This window comes from Wolffia australiana, chromosome 3 (genome assembly GCF_029677425.1).
Source record: "Wolffia australiana isolate 7733 chromosome 3, ASM2967742v1".
Classification (NCBI taxonomy): Eukaryota; Viridiplantae; Streptophyta; class Magnoliopsida; order Alismatales; family Araceae; genus Wolffia; species Wolffia australiana.
In genome coordinates, this window is record NC_135837.1 from 1,805,130 (window position 1) to 1,827,095 (window position 21,966).

The following is a 21,966-nucleotide window of genomic DNA, read 5'->3' on the forward strand; positions in this document are numbered from 1 at the left end:
TTGGTGAATCTAGTTAGTATTGTGGTGAAAGCCTTAGCAAAAAACTTCTCTATTATTTCCATTACGTAGGCCAAGAACTTAATACATCTTCCTTGAGTTAATTTCCCATTTTAATGATGGTATATGATCCTATATTCAGCACACACTTTCCTTAGTACACTTCTTGCTGAATTCAGGGTTGGAGACTGATACGTCATACTCAAAACACAACTAACCATACACAAATTGTATTTGGTGTCTCTAATCTAAGGATGGCCTACACAATCATGTCGTGAATCACCTTGATTGATGTTAGATTTAATAGCATTCAGGGATTCATACGGAGAAATTTAGTGCAATGTTTCCTAAAGAACACTAATGATAATATCAAAGTATTAATATGTGTGTGCTATAATTTTTTATATATTATTTTTTTGTTATTTTCACATATTAATCATCATTTATCCTTTAAATTATATGAATCTTAAAATAATTACTAATTCTGTATTTATTTTATTTCACGTACTTATTAATGACTTTTGGGACTAACCCCACTTGGCTCCATTGACTCAGGTAAATAAATTCCATGATTTTCTTAGATATTTACTGAAATACAGGAATTTGGTTAATTCAATTTAAACTTTTGGATGCAAGTCGGAGACAAGAGAGAGCCCAATCCTTGACTTGGGTCATTATATAAGGCCTAATATTTGAGGAAGAGACAAATCTCAAATGCACAAAGATAAATATATAAAATGCACGACATTTGAAGACATCAATCCTCTGATTCCTAAGACATAAATTGACTTATGTCATGATTTTTTGACATAATGAATGAATATTTATTTCCTAGTCAAGATAAGTCTTGACTTGAGTCATTTTTTTGAAATAACTCCATGTTTTGAGTTTGGAGGTTGTACAAAGAAATGGATAAAGGCCACATTTCAAGACATCTGCCCTCCAATTCTCAAGAATCAAATTCAAGAGTTGGGAGCATCAGGGATGCTCTTTTTAAACTTCAATTCTGCCCTTTATGTATCACATTTTGAGATTTGTGTCCCAACAATAGCCGGAGAAGATGCACCACCGCATTGGCCTTTATTGAGAGTGAATATGAGGCTAGTTATAATTGTCCTTCTTATTACATATTTTTGTCTCTTCTACCAAATTTTAATCCTAAAAGATACCCATGGTCTGGATATTTTGCGACCATCAGGCCAATAACACTCACGCACAAACACATATCATAGTTAATTTCATTAAAATAAATGTCAATTCGTTATTATTAGCATGTGATAGTTACTATGAAGCCCCCAAATAGATGAAAGGACTTTGAATTATGATGATATCATAATAGTGATCATTAGTCTCTAAACATGTATTCTAAATATTCATATTTGAAGGTTGGCCTAGGCGGACCTCGACCTATCCCAAAAGAATAGCACTATCTGATACTACTTATATGCTAGTTATGGTGGACATTGTAGCCATTAGTGTAGAGACTCACATGATAGTTGGTGGGTGTTCTTTGTGGAAATATTTTACTAAACTGATTGGTACGAATCCCTGAATGGTTTTATATATTAGTGTTAAGTAGGCTAATTAATTTCACAGATGTGTTAGTGGTACATAGACCTGCGACACAAAAGAAATATTGGGGATAGATGATCATGTTCTGAATTTGACTTACAAGTCCCAAGTCATATAATGCAAACTAGTCTTGGCTCGAATATAACAAGAATAACAAAAGGTGATTAACTAATCAAAATGAGAACATTTTCCTTCAGTAGAAGAGGAGATCTTAAAAACTTGAAGAAGAAGATGCATTAAATTCCTAGACATGGTAGTTGAGATATTAGAGAATATTCTCACAAATAATCTCTGTTGCACACGATTATTAACTAGAATGATGGGTTAAGGCTTGACTGTTAACCATACCCTAAGTCATTTTTTAGTCTCATGTGGATGAAGGATTAAAGATATATGACAACTGATGACAAGAAATTCTATACAAGAGATCCTATTTGCAACTATTTATCTTTTAGAGCACAAAGTGTAGCTTTGCACCCTAGAAGATGTAAACTGAACATATCGATTGGCTTAAATTCATCCTTAAAAAATTGGTCTATTTGCAGATATAGTTAAAGGTTGTTAAATAATATAATTGGGCTATTCAAGTTATTCACTAGACTAATACATGAACATACAGGATATCATACGCATGATTTATTGATGTTGGTGGATATACCCAAATTATTACGGCTTTTATGAAAAACTCCATAAGAGTAAATTGAGGAGGCGCCATATTAGGTGTCCATGGAAGCTAGATCTGGTTTCCCCTTTTTCTTCACCACTTCTAAAAACCTCACTCCATCAAGTGTGAATGGATGGTGAGAATATATGCTAGATCTTCAAGGATTATCAAATAAGTTGAAGAGGAGATCCATTATTGTTATTATTGTGTGGATACTGCTAGAGTTCGGGCTCTTAAATGGACTGAGGATACTCTTCGAAGGAGAAAAATCACTAATTAAATTATGAAAAAAATTCTAATTACTTGATGAGTAGGTGACAATTTTATTATGTTCTACATAAGGTGATGCAATCATCTTATGTTTTAAAGTTTAAATCTGATTCAATTTTAATCATTTTGCAATCTGTATCATTTTTATATAATCGCCTAAGGGTATAGAACCCCATAAAGACCACACTATAAAATTCCTCCTGTAGAAAATATGGAATTGATTTAATACACTGCACAACACTACTAATATATTTTGTCCATGCGTGTGCAACCACCCGTAGATCTTGCAATTGCTCATATGATCCAAATTTTTGCTTTGGAACCCAACTGAATAAAACCCTACCAAGAAATTGTATGTAATCTCGTTTTTAATTATTTTGAATCTAAAAAAATAAAAATATCTTAAATTTAGATCATTGTTTAAAGAAAGTAAATACTTCCCACTAGTATTTAGATAATTTAAATTATTTTCAGTATATTTCTTCCATTTTTTTGAATTTAATTCTTAAAAAAATAAATTCCCAAAGATATATATATATATATCAGCATTTTTTATCATCATATAAATATTTATAAAACTAAAAATTCAAAATTTCAATGTATGCCCTCTATGGACTTGACCCATGCGATGTTCTTAGGAAGGATAAATTTAATTTTCATTAATCTCCCATGGGATTAAATAGTTTATCACATGAGCGAGATTAGATAGTATTATTCTTTGTAGATATTTTGATATCCTTAATTTTACTTTGAATTTAAGCATGCGTGCTTAAAGAGAACTAATAGTATTATGATCTCATCATTGTATAGGCTTCATGTATGGGCATCATATGTGCATTATAGTGGATATATTGTGTCAATGTATATTGAATGGGGTGTGGAATTTATGATTGGCTATATTTCCTACACATGTTCCACATTTCATAGAACATTCATCAATGCCAATTATATTTATTCTTATGATAGTGATGTGTATTATGAAGTATAAAGAAATTTCTTAAACATTTGACATTTAATTTCAAAATTTCACTGTTATAGACATATTTTTTTGGCAAATGGTTGGAACCAAGGACTGTGAAGCATTCGTTTTTTTGAATAATTATTTTCTCTTCCTATATTATTTAGCATATGTTTAAGTTAATCATTATTTCATGTTTTGCCTCTATGTCATTTTGACGTACAAGTGGTGTAATTTTAATTTAGTTTTTATGAAATGAATTTATAATAAAATCCAATAATTTTCAACTTTATTAATTTTACCGAGTGATCATCCCTATGTAACAGAGCATTGCTTCTCCCCTCACAATAGCTGGAAGTAAGGAGTTTCAAAATGAGGAAATCAGTGCTGATAGTTTCATTTGGTGCCATAGTTCCCCTGGGCTATACTTGTAGATTATTTTGTAGTATTTCTCATCATTCAAGATCAGTATTATAGATGTCTCATTTATTCGATATTGTAAGTTAGAGTAAAATTTTCATTGTAAGGTTCTGATTCATTTGTCAAATATTTTAAATTTTCTTTGGTATAAGGTAAGGGAGTATCTAAAAATTACAAATCTAGGATTAAAGTCTATTTTATATTTTTATATTTTGTCGGAGTTGCATATAATTTCATTCAAGCAGTATGACAAAAAATGAAACAGATGTAAAATTTTATGAAAATATTTATTAAATTTAAACATAATTTATCCTAATTTCACTGACAATTTTGAGAAATTTAAAATATTTTTTATAGTAAGAAATTTAAATTAAGTAATTAACATACCTTAGTTAGTGTTCAAGTAGTCCAAGGTGATATTTGATAGTGTGGAGCCCGAATAGTATTCACAGATGGAATGAAGAAGGGAACAATTTGTAGAGAATTGCCACTGAATGTTATAGAAATGGAACTGGTATGTGACAGTGAGCACAAAGATAACATTATCTTGGGATGACGAGGAAGTAGACGATGCTCCCAGAATATAACCTAGAAAAAAAGAAGACTAAATTAGACTAAAAAAGAGAGAGAAGATGACACGAACTCCCAGTAAATAGTCCCAAAGAGCCAATGGTGCTTTCTCAGAATATAGTGATTAGATTCCCTCCTACTTTGATCGTTTACTCCTAAATAGACGCAAAAAAATTTGAATGAGTAAAATACTCAACAAACTTAATTGGGAACAAAGTATGAGTGTTGGTTTTACAGACATGTAGGATACAGGTACAAATTCATCGATGGATAGAGGAGAAAATGATAGAACTACCCAAAAATTTTCATCCCAAAACTAAATCTAGATTTTTGGATATTGTAATTTGAAGTTGGAGTATTCTTAGTTGTTGATTATTTATTTCTCTTCCCTTGATTGGTGTATTATGGCATCACAAATCACGATTACATAATAGGTGTAAAACATCCAATATCTAGTATTAACATCCATTTCCATCCATAAGATGGCGATATCAGGACCACTATCTTATATCTGCTCCAACAAAGATGGTATCCAGACCGATATCTGATATCACCATCTGGATATGTCCTTACATTTTCAGATATTTCTACGTCTGGTACCTGAAGTGGACATCGATAGGTTGACCCTTCTTGTGCTCGAAGTCAGATCAACAATTTGTGTTGACCATTAGGAAATGGAGTGAAAAAATTAAATCTAATCTATTATTACTGTCAACTCTTGCAATATCTCAGTACTATAAAATTAAACTTAATCAGATTTATTGAATCATGTGAACATGAAAAATAGATAAACCCAAGAAAGCCTTCAATTGTAATAACAATACATTTGACTATTCCAAAAAGCAAACCAAAAACTTAACATCATCTACAAGAATTTTCAATCCTTCATGACATCACTCTATTCATCATTGTTTCACCACTGTTTTGTGCAATGAACCTGGATTTAGTTCACATTCCAAAGTAACAAAAACTTTAACAAACCTAGATGACAAAGTATCTTCCATGAGACATTTTAGAGAATACATTGGATGAACAAGGAAATATAAAAGAGGGGTCTTTATTACGCTGTTCTTATCATAGAATATGGATGCGGACAGGACGGTAATTTCATCTGTGGACGAAAAAAATCTCAAATCCCGGAGTTCGGAGAATTGACGGGATGAAGAATCGTCCGCCAGTCCCCGGATGGGACAATTGTTTCTTCCATGGGCGAAATAACCGTCCCATGCGGGACGACGGACGGGACAGTTTCTGTGTCCTGCGAGAGTCATGTATCCGCTTGAGCTCCAGCTGGCAGTCGAGATGTGCTGTGCCACATGTCAAATTCCAAGTGGCCTAATGCATTGCTTCGTCCTGGACATGGGGCGGGACAAAAATGTCCTAAACGGGACTGTTTTCAGACGGGTCGAGACATGGACAAAAATATTAGGGATGGGATGATTCAGACAAACTTCTAAAAATTGGGACGTAGGAAATAGTGCAGAGACACGGACGGGATGATTTTTTCATCCCAGGACAAAAAAATTATCCCGTCCAAAGATACAGACAAATTTCAGGATGAAAATATGTCCGGGGGACCAACGGATGGGACGGTTTTTGTCCCATGGGACGAAAAAACCGTCCGTCCTTGGGTCTCGGACGTTGGACGAACGAATCTGGACAGAAAACCGCCGGATGTAGCCACGTGGCCTCGCAATGACAATTTGCATCAAAGTCCCTGTTTTTTTACCTGTATGCAAACGGACGCCGCTCAGAAATAATTGTACATTTGGCCCTTCGCATTCTCTCTCCTCTGTAATTCCCTAAAAACTTAGAAAAATCTATATTAATATATTAAAAATATAAATGGGTTTTCTTAGTCCGTGACGACGAACGCAACGAAAATTCGTCCCTGGAGGACTGGACGGGACGGTTTTCTAACCGTCAGATGAAAATTCGTCGCGTCCTTCGTCCTGCACTGAATCCGGACGTCGAACGGGATGAAATCCATCCCGTCCCATCCGTCGTCCACGTCCGGGACTATCCGGAACTGTAGGACGGGACGATAGTGTACTAAGAGTGAAGGACGGGACGGGACGATAGTTCTTAACCTATTATTATATAAGAGTGAAGGTTGGACATAAATCACTTCGTAAATTAGAATCAAACAATGCACGCAACAAAGTAACTTACTGTACTTAGCCAGAGGAGGATGCCTCGCCGAAGGGAGTGAATGTAGACCAAGAGCCTCTAGCTTGCGGGACGCATGAACGAAAGAATGAGACAAAGAGAGAATGAGAGGGATGAGTTGGACACGTTGGGAAGGGAGCTGGAGGGAGAACTTCTCCCAAACGAGTATTTGGCCTTCAAATGCAGCAAGTGCTATGAATAAATCTGCTATTCAGACAGATTTTTAAAGAAAATATTACAAGTGCATTTGAAGCAAAGAAAACATTGGCAATAGTAAATATGGATAACTCAAACAGAGTATTTGGCCTTCAAATGCAGCAAGTACTATGAATAAATCAGGTATTCTGATAAACTTTTAAAGACGAGATTACAAGCGTGTTTGAAGCAAAGAAAACATTGACAATACTAAACATGGATAACTCAAACTGAGTATTTGCCCTTCAAACGCAGCAAGTACTATGAATAAATCAGGTATTCTGGTAAACTTTTAACGAAAAAGTTACATGCATCTTTGAAGCAAAGGAAACATTGACAATAGTAAATATGAATTAGGCAATAGACTATAAAAAGAGTGTTTTGGCCTTCAAATACAGTAATTGCTATGACTAAATCAGTTCAATTCTGATAGGTTTTTCAAGGAAAAAAATACACTTAAGTGTTTGAAGCAAAGAAAACATTGACAATACTAACATAAATAAGTCAATAGACACCATAACCAATGTTTTCCCTTCAAATATAATGGGTGTTACGAATACACCTATCAATGATCCAATTTTTATGTAAATTTACTTTCATGCGTATTAAGCAAAGAAGATAATAATTATAGTTTGGCAATGGACACCAAAGAGACTTAGTGCTGGAACAAGTCAGTTTCTAGACACCCCATTAAAATCAGTGGCTTGAACAGCAGCCATTTGAAATCTTTCTTAGCTTAATAATGCCATCTTTCCCTACAATAGACCACTTCTCCCTAAAGGGTCAACCACAGAAGACACAAAATTAGGGTTTATCTTAGTTTAGGTTTTTCTTTCCAATGAAAAAATTAGGGTTTCTGGGTCTGGGGCTCACCAGCAATGAAAAGTCTGCAGTTGTCCTTAGCATTGATCTCGACGAACTGTCGGTTTTGATTGCCGGAGGCCACGACCGAGACGGGATTCTGACGGGGGAGGGGGGGGGGGCCTGGGTGGGAACCGGCGTGGATGCGTTGGGTATCTAACCTGTTCGCGAACAGTTCATCTGTTCGCGAACTGTTTGCGAACATGTTCGTGTCCGATTTTTTCTGTTCGTGTTCGTGTTTGTGTTCGTTCTTTCGCATGTTTGCGAAGAAACAAAAATTTTCTTCCCAACCCTACACGTGTTGCGCCACGTGTCAAATTCAGAGTGGCCTAATGCACTGCTTCGTCCTGGACATGGGTCAGGACAAAAATGTCTTAGACGGGATGGTTTTCAGATGGGACGAGACGTGGACAAAAATATTAGGGATGGGACGAACTATGGACGGGATGATTCGGACTAACTTCTAAAAATTGGGAAATAGGACGGGACGATAATGTACTATAGTTCTTAACTTCTTATTATATAAGAGTGAAGGTTGGAGTTTAGAGAAAAGCCCAAGGCAAAGAAGAAATGCCTATCTTCCTGCTTTCGTTCAAGGCGGACTTGGAGAATCTCACAGATCTTCAGCCTCGGGAGGGCTGCGATGATCCAGGCTACGGCTACTTCATGAAGGTCTCCTCGTTGTTGATTATGATGAGATTATAAGTATGGGGATTTTGAGCCAACGCTCGACTTCCTCACCGTTTTCTCGAATTATTTGTTGTTCTTCAGCTCAAGTGTGAGAATTGTGGTGAAATTACCCCGAAAGAGACCTGCTTGACGCTGTCTGAAATGGTTTCCCTGCCGAACAGCCGTGGCACGGCTAATCTTGTTCAAAAGGTAACCGGTTGTTCAATCGAATTGGGTTTTTTCTCCGTGTACCCGTTTTTTTTATTTCAAGAAAAAGAGTGGTTTGGATGAAGGTAATGGATTTTTGCAATAGCAAACGAATCATTCTGCAGTGAAGAACTGCCGCAGGAGTATTAATTGTTTTTTATGTTTTTCTATAACACATAACCAGTTTAAAGCAGCGTTTATAATAAAATGGAGCAGGATTATTTTGCATCGGAGTTTTATTTGGAATCAAGTGGACACTGAATACAGCAATTCCGAGCCTGTCCGACTGATTCGGATCAAAAGATCAGATCGATTGAGTAGCCTTTATCGTGATGAGTTTTCTATGAATCGTATTTTGCTGTTTCTTATCGCACTTTTCTGATTGAATTTTCTGGATTCGAGCATGCTAAATGTTTTTTGATCAACATTATCCCACTTCTCAACGGCAGGAAGTGACCAGTTGTAGGTTTTCTTCCATTGTTTTGGACATTTTAAAATACGATTAGTGCAATAATTCAGATTTCACTTAGCTTTTCGTTCGTGAGAAGAACGTGTAAGTTGTTGCCGAAATAGATTTCCGCCAAGAACACCCTCTTTCTCAAGCTCTCATCATTTACATCTGATTTACAGAATGGGTTGATGGTTTGTGATTCTCCGTACTCCTTGGAAGAGAAATTTGTAGTTAGTTTATGCGGAAGTGAAATTTGGACTTTGGAAATAAGATGGAAATGGATAAGTTGAGCTTACCTCATCTTATCCATATCTAATTTCCATTATCAAGACTTGCATTAAATGCTGCATTTTTTCCAATATTCGTCAGGGGGGATAATTATTTTTGGATTGGAATATGGTTGCTTGATAAAAACTGGCAATGTTCTTGGTCCTTCACTTTGTTCCTGGCATATTAGTGGTCGTTTTTTTTCCTATGAATCCTTTTAGCCCTCGTTAAACCTTGGAGTTTTATTGGAGGAACTTCCAAGAATGAATATTTTTTAAGTCTTTGACTGGTGCTCCCACCCTTTATTTTTGGCCACCTTCTTCCTCCTTTTATTCAATTCAAATCACACGTGCATTGGCTCGCACGTGCCGCGTTATTCATACGCCTCCTTGGTGTTGGATTGGGTAAAATATAATAAATTAAGCTCCTTGGTAGGAGCTCATTAAAATATAGTAAAATATATTGTGATGTTGGATTGGGTAACTTTCTACTTGATGGTTTAAATTTCATTGGTTTTGAGGGGAGCCCAGGGGAGGACCCATTCGGTCACGACGTGTACGAATTGTCTATATATCTTAATAGCATCACGCTTATCACCAGTTTTGGGTGGTCTTCTTTTTTTTCTTCAAAAAATATTACTTCATCAACTATGGTTCAAACTAATGATGTCAGCTTTGACCAATGTTTTAGTGCAAATTCTGCGGAAGAGAAGGTTCTGTTCTTATGATTCCTGGCCAGGGAAAGCCACTGACTCTTGATTTAAGCGAGGCCCAGGCTGCGGCGCCTTTGATGGTGTTTGAATGCAGGGGATTTGAGCCCATTGGATTTCTCTTTGCAGATGGATGGAAGGCGAGATCCGTAAGTCAAGCTCTCGACTTTGAGAGATTTAATTTCTCAAAAAGAAGAAAACTCTGTTTCATTTATTATGATACTCGATGTTCTATCGGTAGTTCTGGGGTAGTGCTCATGACATCAGGGCATAGTTTCATTTATTATTTTGGTTTGTTATTTATATTCCTCGTTTGCGCTTCATTAATTTCTTAAAAATGAGAAAAATATTAGCTTTTTGTCAATCCTTCTTTTCAAGACTGCTTTTCAGATCATTTATTTCTCAAAGTATGAAAATAAACCTTACATTTATTCATTTGCTCACTTTTGTTGTTTTTGTTTCTCAGGGGCTGTATATGTTCTTCATGCTTAGCAACTTTATTTACTTTCCCCGTTTGCGCTTTATTAATTTCTTAAATCGGTTCCTTTCAAATAAATCAATTTCTTTATTCGTAGAATAATACTGTTTATGGATAACTTAATTATTATTTGCCCAGGAGAGGTAATTGAGGCTGTTTTTGGGATCATTTCTCCTTCAGAAGGAGAAAACTTAGTTTTATTTACCATGCATAGTATTTATTCTGTCCGTTGACCTCCGAGACAGCTTTTAAATTCGTTAATTTCTAAAATAAGAGTTTCATTTTATGTTTGTTTAGTAGGTTACTTCCCCATTTGTATCTCATCCATTTCTTAAGTAGAATATACACATACATTAAGTAGCAGCAGGAAACATAATTTCATTTATTATGCTTATTTTAGAAACATAAGTTGATTAATCATGGCCCATAGGTTAGGGGGACTGCAGGAGAGAACAATTATTTCTTAAACAGGAGAATAATAATTTTGGCAATTACACTAATTTTGGTTAATTCTGTAGATCTCTGGAACTGCTTTTGAGATCGATCTATCCACCGGAGACTTTGCGGAGTACGATGAGGAAGGGGAATGCCCCATCAGCGTGTCGAATTTAGAGGCCCGATTTAAAGTGGTGAGAACATAAATAGAGATGGTCACGCGGTTATAGTTCAGGGACACAGACGGGACAATTTTTTCGTCCCGGGACAAAAAAATCGTCCCGTCCATGGTTACGGACGAATTTTGGGACGAAATTTCGTCCCGGGGACCACCGGACATCGTCCCATGGGATGAAAAAACCGTCCGTCCAGAGGTCTGGAACGATGGACGGATGAATGTGGACGAAAAAAATGCCAGATTCACAACCGACGGTTAGGATCTCGTCACGTGGCCTCGCTATGACAATTTGCATCAAGGTTCCTGTATTTTTTGGGCTTGCAAACTGACGCCCAGAATTAATTGTACATACGTCGATTTGCATTCTCTCCTCCATATTTCCCTTAAAAACTTGGAAAAATCTATATTAATTTATTAAAATTATAAAATGGGTTTTTTTTGTCCGGGACAAATTTCGGGATGAAAGTTCGTCTCGAGAGGACTGGAGGAGACGAAAAACCATCCCGGTATGGTTGGACGGGATGATTTTTTACCGTTGGACGAAAAACCGTGCCGTTCTTCGCTGCTAAACTTACTCTGGAAGTTGGACGGGACGAAATTCGTCCCGTCCCGTCCATCGTCCACGTCCGGGACGCTCCGGAACTATACACACGGTGTGTTGCTGATGTCTGTGCATCGAGGTCGAAGGTTCAAAACCTGTTATAAACATATGCTTTGGCTGATTTTCTCGGTCTTCAGCAGACGCTACCAATGCGAGGCACCCGCAACCAACTATAGTCCTCTGAAGCAGCGGGCGGCGGGCTGTGGGCGATTTCGGGGCGGAAATTCAAATCGCCCACCGCCCGAACCTCCCCCACTGCCAGACTATAGCTGGACACGAGCGACCTGTGTGGGATCGCCCACTGATGACTTAAAAAATTCAACAAACAAAACGCTTATACCTAGTTCTGAACCAGCACCCTCAATTATTCTCCCACATGATTCCTTCATAAATGTAAGAATTTTTCATAAATATTGTATAAAACTGCCCATTTGCTCCAACCCAGGACATGATTGGACCATCCCTAAACTTGGCATACATGTAGTTTTATGAATTAGTCTCTGACTTTCGTTTATATCTTTTTAGGTACACAAGAAGAGCAAACGGGGACAAACGGTGTACGAATAAGATGATAATGTGGCAGAGACAAGTTAGTAAAAAACCAAAATTTCTGTTCTACCCAAGTTCATCATTACATGGAAATATGGTTCTGATGCATTATATGTACAGAGGAATAGTTTTTTTTTATTTACCTCACTCGACATGGGATAACCCCCAGGCCTCGGCTGGTGTCCTGCAATTAAGAGATAATTATGGGTATAGAGGATAATTAAAAGATAAGAGTGGGTTTTGCAGGAAATTGTGCTTACTTGTGGTCGGAGGGATTGGGCATGAGCTCGTAAACAATGTTTATCACGGCGTCTCTCTTCAGCTATGGAAGGTGGAGAAGATAATTAGAGAAGTTGGGGTTTATTTGTTTGAAATGTTAATTTTTTAGAGAGAGAAAGTACTTGGGTTGCTTCACCGCGCAGGCCGATGTAGTATATTTGAGTGGTGTCAGCGCCAAAATTGTCGGGAAAGTGGAGAGTGAGGCTCCCTACGCCTTGGAACCTTGAATATCTGTTAACCACTCCGGAAAATAAATGTAAATCATGAGATAGAGAGAGAAGTCAAGAGTGAGAAATGAAAAGAGTTAAGATAGAGAGAGAGAGAGGAGAAATCAAGAGCGAGAAAGGAAGCAGCTGAATGAAGTGAGGGAAAACTAGGATCCACATGGAGAGATAGAAAATATTTTAAGAAAAGAATTTGATTAAAGAGTGATTAAAAGAGATGGAAAGAAAATCTTTCTCCGAAAAGGATTTCTGAAAAGAAATTGATTACAGAATAACTACGAGAGAAAGGATTTCTGAAAAGAAATTGATTAAAGAATAACTGCGAGAGAAAGGATTTCTGAAAAGAAATTGATTAAAGAATAACTAAGAGAAAGGATTTCTGAAAAGAATTTGGTTAAAGAAAGAAATGGAGAGCGAAAGAAAAAAGTTTTATGGAAAGAAATTGAATACAAAAAATAATAAAGAGAGAAAAGATTTATGAGAAGAAATTTATTAAAAAATAATTGAAAGAGAGAAAAGATCGATGAAAATAATGCAATATATATTGTAGAGAGAGAAATAATTAAGAGAGAAATGCAAGGTTAAGATTGGGAGAGACTGAAGAGCAAGAAAAGATTTATGAAAATAAATTGATTAAAGAATAACTGAAAGAGGGAGCGAAAAAATCTTTATGAAAATAAGTTGATTAAGTAATAAGTGAAAGATATTAGCTAGAAGGTTAAGATTTAGAGAGATTTTGGAGAGAGAAAGTAAGTAAAAGTGAGAAAGGAGGTCAAGTTATAGTGAGACCTCGTTTCATACTCCAGCATTCCTTGAATGTTTTCTACCAAATCCCATTCCTAAGGAAAAATTAGGGCTAAAGTCAGATGATGTATTTAATAACCGAAAAAAAACACCCAAACATGGCCAGGTAACTGACCTGAACTGGTTGCATGGTCTGCGCATCCGAAAAATCAATACCATCGCGGTTGATAAATCTGGAAATATTGAAGAATTAATCAGCATCGGTAAATAAAAACCACGTTGATAAAAATGGGCCCAGACTAAAAACAAAATAAAAAAGGACACCTTGCAAGCACAAATAAAAAAATAAAAGTTAGATGATGAGAACGTGAAAATGTTAGGGCAATCAGCAAATTTTAGATTTAATTTTTTTATAAAATGGTACATTTATCTTGACTATGCTGATTACTGCGTAAATACAGAATGAGAAGATATCGATTAAAAGAAGGGAAGTAATCTAAGAAGGACATTAATCTAAAAAATAAGACCTACGCTCGCATTTTTGAAGGACTTGTCCCATCAGCACCCCCAACCACCGAAATGCTCTTTATCTTGACATCCGAGGTAAATCTGCAATGTCCTCAGTTTAAGTTCAATTATGTGGATGCACCGCAAACAAGATGTTTTAAAGTTATTCCGGCTTAAGCTAAACATGAATTTATTAAAGACTGCTGCATCTGTGGAAACTAAAACTTTAAAAGATACCATTTAATCTCGCAGATAAAAATTATTTATGGTTTTAAAGTTATTTAGTCTCAAGTTGAAGACCCTAGATCTTGGAGGAAACTAATTTATTCCCGTTTTATTTCAAAAATTGAAAAGAAGCATGTACAACGAAAAATATCCCATTTTCTTTTAATTAATATTTTCTTTGAAGAACTCGTAATGGTTAAAAAAACATGGGGTATTATATCATTTGGTCTTAAGCTACAACTAGAGATAAAACTTTGTTAAGGTTGTTTCACTTATATAAAAGAAGTGTTTCAAACGATACCCCAACATCTAGCAGTCAAAATTATTAATGGATTATCAAGCGTCATAATATCGAAGTTAAAATTATTTCTGATTTTTTCCCATAAATATGGTTATGAATCCCTCAAAGCTAAAATATGGCAGGATGAAAAAAAAATCCAAGAATATGAAAGAAAAATACTCACGGAATGAACACCAGTAACTCGGGATCACCCTCATTACTTTCCAGATAACCCTGTCGCATGGAAAATCAAGACAGAAATATAATGAGATAAAAAGTGAAAGACATCTAAAATTCCAGATTAGGAATCTAAAAATGAATGTAAATGATAAATGGAAACACTTTTTAATAATGAAAGAAGTCCTTCATACGGGTCCTACAGCTAGAACAACGAAGAACCAGAGAAAGAACTTAGGATGTAATTACTCGCAATAATAGATAAGAATCCCAAGATAGCAGAAGTATCCGTAAAACAGGTTAGCATTCCATCTTCGTTTATCTATCATTACAGCGGATAGTTATGATCAAAGATGATGCAGTTAGTGAAAATTTTCTCTCTATATCTCTCTTTCCAAATTGAGCATGAGAGTGGGCCTTACAAACCTAATGGAACAATGAACATATGGTTATATTCCTCCTCTATATGGGGAAGAATATCAATTTTTTCCATTCTCCCTATTCTGTTCTAGGCCCAACGTAGGCTCGTATCGAGGAGGGGGCTAGACAAGGAAGAGGAGAGGTTCCCCTTGGGTACAGATAAGAAACGGGAATGATCTGAGGAGAGGTCGAACAGATGAGGCAGGGATCGACCGAGGATGAGATGTCTGAAGACGCGATGATATAGAGAGGATTACATAGAGGGATCGTAGAGGGAGAGAGGGCCCTTAGACATGAGATCTCACTTCATTCTTCTTCGCAGCCCTCCTAAAGGGAGGGCATCCTTATTTAAAGGAAATATATAATGACCAAATGACTGCAATGCCCTTGTGGGCTAACATGACGAGACTATCCTAGATAGGTTGAGGATCGTATCAGTTTATTGCAAGCAAGGACAGATCACAAGCTAACTGATACAATCCCCATTAGATCTAGGGTATTTCTGTCATAGTATTCACCAGGGGTATTTTCATCACTTTCCGCTCCAAATATATTCCCGCTCCAAATAAGACAGCCAAGAAGTAAATGGAAGTTTTTGGTTCTCATGTCTCCATCTCAAGCATTGTTCTTCCCGCCCCTACCTCCCTCCACAGATGATCTTTCCGACATTCTTCCCTCCCTCTGATTTCTGGGCGAGGATCTTACTGCCAGGTTCTCCCCCTCTATCCCCCAATTCCAGGATAAGAACTCATGGGTTCTTATCATCAAGTATAGAAGAGAAGCAGATTCACAAGCTAAGAACAAATCATGGGAAAATGTTTTGAGTTTAGATAGCAGCAGATGTACCTCTGCAGAGCTCAAGCGATTCTCCCAAGGCTTGAACACAAACTTCACGCTTCCCGCGATAGACTCATTCAATGCAGTTGCCTGAAAAAGCACAAAGGAGTAGGTGAGAATTTTCAAAGCATCTATAAGTACAAGTTAAAGTCAGCACACTTTCAAGAGCATGATATAGATGCTGAGAATCCGATTAAACTAGACAAAAAATAAATTATCCATTGTCAAGGAAAAATGAGCAATTTTGTAAGAAACTTTTTCGGAGCGGAATTGGAATTTCAAAAATAGAAGATAAAAACGGGAGTTAAGAAGAGAACACAAATATAAACTTAAATTAAGTTACACGGCATCTCTGGAAATGTAAACATAACCAAAGTCGATCAGGAACAAGTTATATGATACGTAGAATGCACGAGTCAGAAGAGAGACAATAACTAAGAAATGACTGAAGATATGACGCATAATGTAATCCAAAATTGAAGATGATTAACTCTATTAAACAAAGTAGAGAACCCTCTGGAAAAACAGCGGCAAAGGTAGCACAGATGCGTCATATCTTTGGTAATTTCTCACTGTATTGGCGTGAACTTCCCCAGTAGCCATCTGGTTAAATTTTTCTAATGATATCCTATCAGGAAAACGAGATCAAAACACCAATGGCCCAGAATTAGCAGAGGTAGCCATCGATAGTCCGAAGTAGAAAAATTTGTAAGCAATCGATCCGTATGCAAAAGGGATGAAACGATAACATCAGCTAGGAATGAACCAAAGGGAATCAAACAACAACATCCAAAATTAAATTCCACGCCAAGATAATAAATGGAATGTCCGGGAGAAGTCAATGGGCTTGTAGATAAAAAAATTACCATTTCAAAAGTCAAGATTAAGCCCTAGACGATATTGTCGAATAGCAAAATCAAAAAACAATTGATCCGGGGCAGGTTTGAACAATTATTATAGGGAAAAAAACAGCTGTCAAAATTAAACTTTATGGGCGAAATATGCCTTATAGAGTCGATCTGCTTGTAGAGAATCAAAAATATCCTTTCAAGAGTGAAGACTAAGCTCAATACAATAATCTCCAGAAGCAAAATCTGCAAATACCTGATCCGAATCCATAAAACTTGGAAAGAGAACGGCAAGTTTGAAAGAATAAAAACAAAAAACAGCGGTAAAAATTAAACTCTACAGAAGTAATGTTTATTTCAAAACTACACATTCAAAAGTCAAAATTAAACTCTACGATACTATCGAATAGCAAAATCTGCAAATGTTTAAACCGAATGCAAACAATATGAAAAGAGAACGGCAGGTTTGTACGAAAATTAGAGAAACAAAAAATAACCGTCAAAATTAAACTCTAAAGATGATTTTTTTTTTGAACTATTCTAAAGATGAAATGTGCCTTGGAGAAGTCGATCTGCTTGAATGTAAATAATCAAACTTATACATCAAAAGTCAAAATTAAACTCTGCACCGTGCTCGCACATAGAAACAAATTGCAAACTTTTGATCCCAATTCAAACAATTTGAAAAGAAAACCGCAGGTCTGAAAGAAAAAAAAAACAAACAGCGGTCGAAAATTGAACTCTACAGATGAAATGTGCCTCGGAGAAGTCGATCTGCGTGAATGTAAAGAATCAAACTTACACATTCAAAAGTCAAAATTAAAACTCTACACGATACTCTGAAATAGAAAAATCTGCAAACGTTTCATCCGAATGCAAAAAATTTGAAAAGAGAACGGCAGGTTTGAAAAAATTGAACTTTACAGATGAAATATGCCTTGGAGTAGTCGATCTGCTTGTCTGTAGAAAATTATACATTCAAAGTCAAAAGCAAACTCAACAAGATACTCTGAAATAGAAAAATCTGCAAACGTTTGATCCGAATGCGAACGATCAGAAAAGAGAACGGCAGGTTTTGAAAGAATAAAAACAAAAAAACAGCGGTCGAAATTGAACTGTAGAGAGGAAATGTGCCTTGGAGAAGTCGATCTGCTTGTAGAGGGACCAATTCGCCGAACAGTTGTGGTCCTCGCAGCTGTGATCGTGATTGCACGCCATCCGCTTCTCTCCCTTCCAGCGCAGACTGCAGGCGGCGTTCTTGCTTCGGCGTATTAATAGTTTCCGCCCAAAGTCACCTTCTAGACGTTTCCCTCGGTAAATTAAATTTCAAAACTTCAGAAAATTCAGTAAATTCAGAAAATTCAGAAAATTTAGACATTTCAGTAAATTTAGAAATTTTAGTACATATAGACATTTCAGTAAATTTGGGCATTTCAGTAAATTCAGAAATTTAATTAAACTTAGACATTCCAATTAATTTAGAAATTTCAGAAAATTTAGGTGGAAAACTGTTGTGAGCAAATTAAATTTCAAAACCTCTGAAATTTCAATAAAATTCAAAATTCTAAGTAAATTTATGAAATTTCAGAAAATTTGGATGGAGAACTATTGCGAGAAAATTAAATTTCAAAACTGCTGGAATTCAATAAATTCAGAAAATTTGGTAAATTTAAACATTTCATTAAATTCAGAAATTTCAGTAAATTTAGACATTTCATTAAATTCAGAAATTTCAGTAAATTTAGACATTTCAGTAAATTCAGAAATTTCAGTAAATTTAGACATTTCATTAAATTCAGAAATTTCAGTAACTTTAGACATTTCAGTAAATTCAGAAATTTCAGTAAATTTAGACATTTCAGTTAATTCAGAAATTTCAGTAAATTTAGACATTTCATTAAACTCAGATATTTCAGTAAATTATAAATTTCAGCAAATTCAGAAATTTCAGTAAATTTCGAAATTTCAGAAATTTTAGATGGAAAACTGTTGTGAGCAAATTAAATTTCAAAACTTCTGAAAATTCAGTAAATTTCTGTAAATTTAGACATTTCAGTAATTATAAATTTCATTAAATTCAGACATTTCAGTAAATTTAGAAAATTCAGTAAAATTAGATGGAAAACTATTGTGAGATTATAGGCTTTTATTTCACACTGCCTATTCTGCTCATAAATTGCTCTTAAGGGTGTGCCTTATTACAACACAATAATGAAAAAGGAATTCTAACTTTTCTTTTTCAAGTTGAGTTTTTAAGTTTTCAGCCAAAGAGCATAGTATGGTTATCTTTCCTGCTTTTAGGACCAGTCAATAAATTATTCAATCCATGTGGCATGACCATCTTACTACGTTAGAGACTAATCATGGTTGACTTCAAAGAAGTCAAAAAAGTCTACTATTGATTAGAATATTCCTTGTATCATGTAAGTAGGAGATTTCAATAAATAATTTCAGGGTTTTTGGAGACCTGGAGCAGTACATTGAAACTTAAGAGGGACCATTTAAGCCTAAGGATGAGGCCAAAGAGCTGGTATCATTATTAGGAATCCCAAGGGTTACACCCCTTAGTGAAAGGGCCCCATGACTTTCTACCTCCCTCAAAGAGACACCAATTCTAAGGGTGACCTCTCCAACAATGGGAGGACAAGATGAAATGGAAGGGCGATTCAAGATTAGAGAATGATATTTTGGGTGTTTGGACCCACAGGATTTTTATCTCTTCCCTCTTTTAAAATTTTGAGGCTAGAAAACCCTTGCAATCAACATGTCAAAGTTACAGATCCAGATTTCTCAAAATCTTGAATGTAATTTTATTAAATGATTTATTATGATTTTCCCTACTCTCTGGCCTTTCAAAATTATTAATTTGCACAAAATAGTCAGACACAGGTGAGAATAAACAAGCAGAGACAAAGAGATTGATGTTCATGCATAAACTTATTCCTATTCTCCTTCTAACCCTTGTAGCAACTACCTTCATCTCACCAATTTTTACATTCTCCACATCATGTATCCATCTACGTCCCTATCTCACTCTGAAGTTTCCTTCTCTAGGTAAGGCCTAGAGTGATCCCTTGATATCACTGCACTAAGACTTATATTCTGAAGTTTATTCATATCCTCCCAACAAACCTAGTCAAATTTATGCATATATATCTATACTTCCGTATCTTCCGAGACGTGGACGATGGACAGGAGGGGACAAAGTTTGTCCCGTCTGATCATATGTAGAGATTTAGTTTACATGTAAAATAGGATAAGATAGGTAGGCACTTTAAGTGGAATTTAGGTTACACGTAGAATAGGATAGGTAGGTATAGTAAGTGAAGAAGTTAATATGTAGGGATTTAGTGTATAGGGATATTTATTTTAGTAGAATATAAGAGGAAGCATGGTGAAGAAAAGGAGATAAGAACTGCGATGAGAGTAAGGAAGAGAATATTTAATTATACATAAATTAATGAATTTGAGAAATAATTTATATATGATCAGAGTTTAAGATTAAGAGACATGAGATAGTTTATTTTAATTTTTTGGGGGAATATAAGAACGTAGGTAGAGAGGGAGATAATAATTAACCTTCACTTATAAATTTTAATATGATTAATTAGGTAGGTGATAATTAATTTCTGTAATTTATAATATAATTAATTTATAAAACTAAAATAAATTAGGAGCATACCTGAGAAGATGTAGATGCCTCGTATAAATTTGATGAAATGCCTCAAAGAGACCAATGTATGCAATGCAAATCACAATCTGGTTTCAGTGCCAATTTCTACCAAATATATGCAATCAATCACAGCTATCAACAACATATCAACCAGGCTAACTTCAGAAATCACCAAAATTTCCCAGATTAACTAAAGTTTGATTGCTCTGCCCTAAAACATTGGATATCCCTTAAAGATGGTTAATAGTTGAGATTAAATCATAGATGTGGGCCCCTTAAACTTTGGTGTACCACATGCCTCATCAGTGTTCATGTGCATATTTATCCTCCAATCAGCACTCTCAACTAGGTGGGCCCCATCATCCTCTTTTGTGCATTGGCTTCTGATTTGTTGCCTAAAAATGTAAAGGAAATAAAAGAAATAGAGTGATTTTTTTAAGGCATTCGATTCAGCAGTCTGATCTTCCTTGAAAAGATCCGACGACTACAGCACTAGCTTCAGGCCATGTTAGCTTAAAGCATGTTAATCATTGATTCCCAATTTCTAAGCGTTGTGGCATGTTAGGCCATGCCCATCTTATCCTTGTAGGCCCAACTGGCATGCGACCTTGAAAACACATCAAAGTTAATCTAATATCGATTAAATAAAAAAATTACTGCTTTGTAAATTCCACCCATCATTTTGTACTTAATTAAATTACTCATTTCTTTTGCACCTGTGCACATGTTGTGCTACCTGTATACCGTGCCTCTTATGTTGGCTTCTATGAGCTTGCCTCTCTTTGTGTTCCACTTTGCCTTGCTTGCACTGGTGCTCACCAACCATTGGCATGCATGAGTGCTCTACGCTCGCTGGCATGTGGCTCACTTTAGTGTTCCTCCCCCTAGCTGGCTTGGGCGTTGGGTGCTGCCCCATAAACCACATTTTTTTATTCTTTCTGTGTTTAAAAAATTAGTTCACACTGAAAAATATAAAAATAAACCCACATAAGAATAAATCCCAAAAACATGTTCCACCTCTTAAAATTGCAATGTGAAATTATATTTTTAATGGGAAAGTTATTGGGCCTGCAAATGATGTAAAAGCCATAATGATATGTAAATGTAATACAATATCTCATTAATGCGTGAAATATAATTTCTCATTAAAATGGGACTAATTTGAAAAAAAAGTGATGCCAAATTAGCCATTAATTTTTTAGGATTTTATGAATTAAATTGGATTCATTATCTGACCCTTTGTTCGAGCAACCCTTGAAAAGGGACCCTCAAACTTCCATACTGGTTTAGTCCATAAGTCTATGTTAGGAGATAGAAATGTGGTACATTAAAATTGGGAATGTATCACTATAAATGGAAATATTTTAAATTTATTATGACAATGATCTATATTATATGTATGTAATATATATTTAAATAAATATAGTTACAAAATAATATAAATAGATTATTATGGGCCTAAAGAGATCAATGAAAAAACTCACACCATGACTAAATGGGCACACTATTTGATCAGGTATAGTGTGGTGGAT

The 21,966-nt window shown here is 35.7% G+C and overlaps 2 protein-coding genes across 4 annotated transcripts; one reads left to right on the forward strand and one right to left on the reverse strand.

The window, feature by feature from the left end:
• The first annotated feature begins 8,191 nt into the window (after positions 1-8,191).
• LOC144700585 (uncharacterized) lies at positions 8,192-12,634 on the forward strand. Its single transcript, XM_078572023.1, has 6 exons — positions 8,192-8,348; positions 8,448-8,555; positions 9,961-10,128; positions 10,976-11,086; positions 12,197-12,260; positions 12,467-12,634. Exons 1-5 carry the CDS (start codon positions 8,247-8,249, stop codon positions 12,236-12,238), a joined length of 531 nt encoding a protein of 176 aa, XP_078428149.1. The 5' UTR covers positions 8,192-8,246; the 3' UTR covers positions 12,239-12,260; positions 12,467-12,634.
• On the reverse strand, positions 12,262-18,040 carry LOC144700584 (PITH domain protein (DUF1000)). Of its 3 annotated transcripts, XM_078572020.1 has the most exons (10): positions 17,896-18,014; positions 17,686-17,721; positions 15,923-16,003; positions 14,664-14,713; positions 13,999-14,076; positions 13,643-13,700; positions 13,513-13,562; positions 12,622-12,730; positions 12,481-12,542; positions 12,262-12,404 (listed from the first exon to the last, which is right to left on the reverse strand). In XM_078572020.1, exons 1-10 carry the CDS (start codon positions 17,977-17,979, stop codon positions 12,365-12,367), a joined length of 648 nt encoding a protein of 215 aa, XP_078428146.1. In that variant the 5' UTR covers positions 17,980-18,014; the 3' UTR covers positions 12,262-12,364. The 3 variants fall into 3 exon arrangements, with proteins under 3 accessions (XP_078428146.1, XP_078428147.1, XP_078428148.1); XM_078572021.1 differs by lacking the exon at positions 17,686-17,721 and having other exon boundaries at positions 17,896-18,040; XM_078572022.1 differs by lacking the exons at positions 17,686-17,721; positions 17,896-18,014 and adding an exon at positions 16,405-16,869.
• Positions 18,041-21,966: the final 3,926 nt, after the last annotated feature.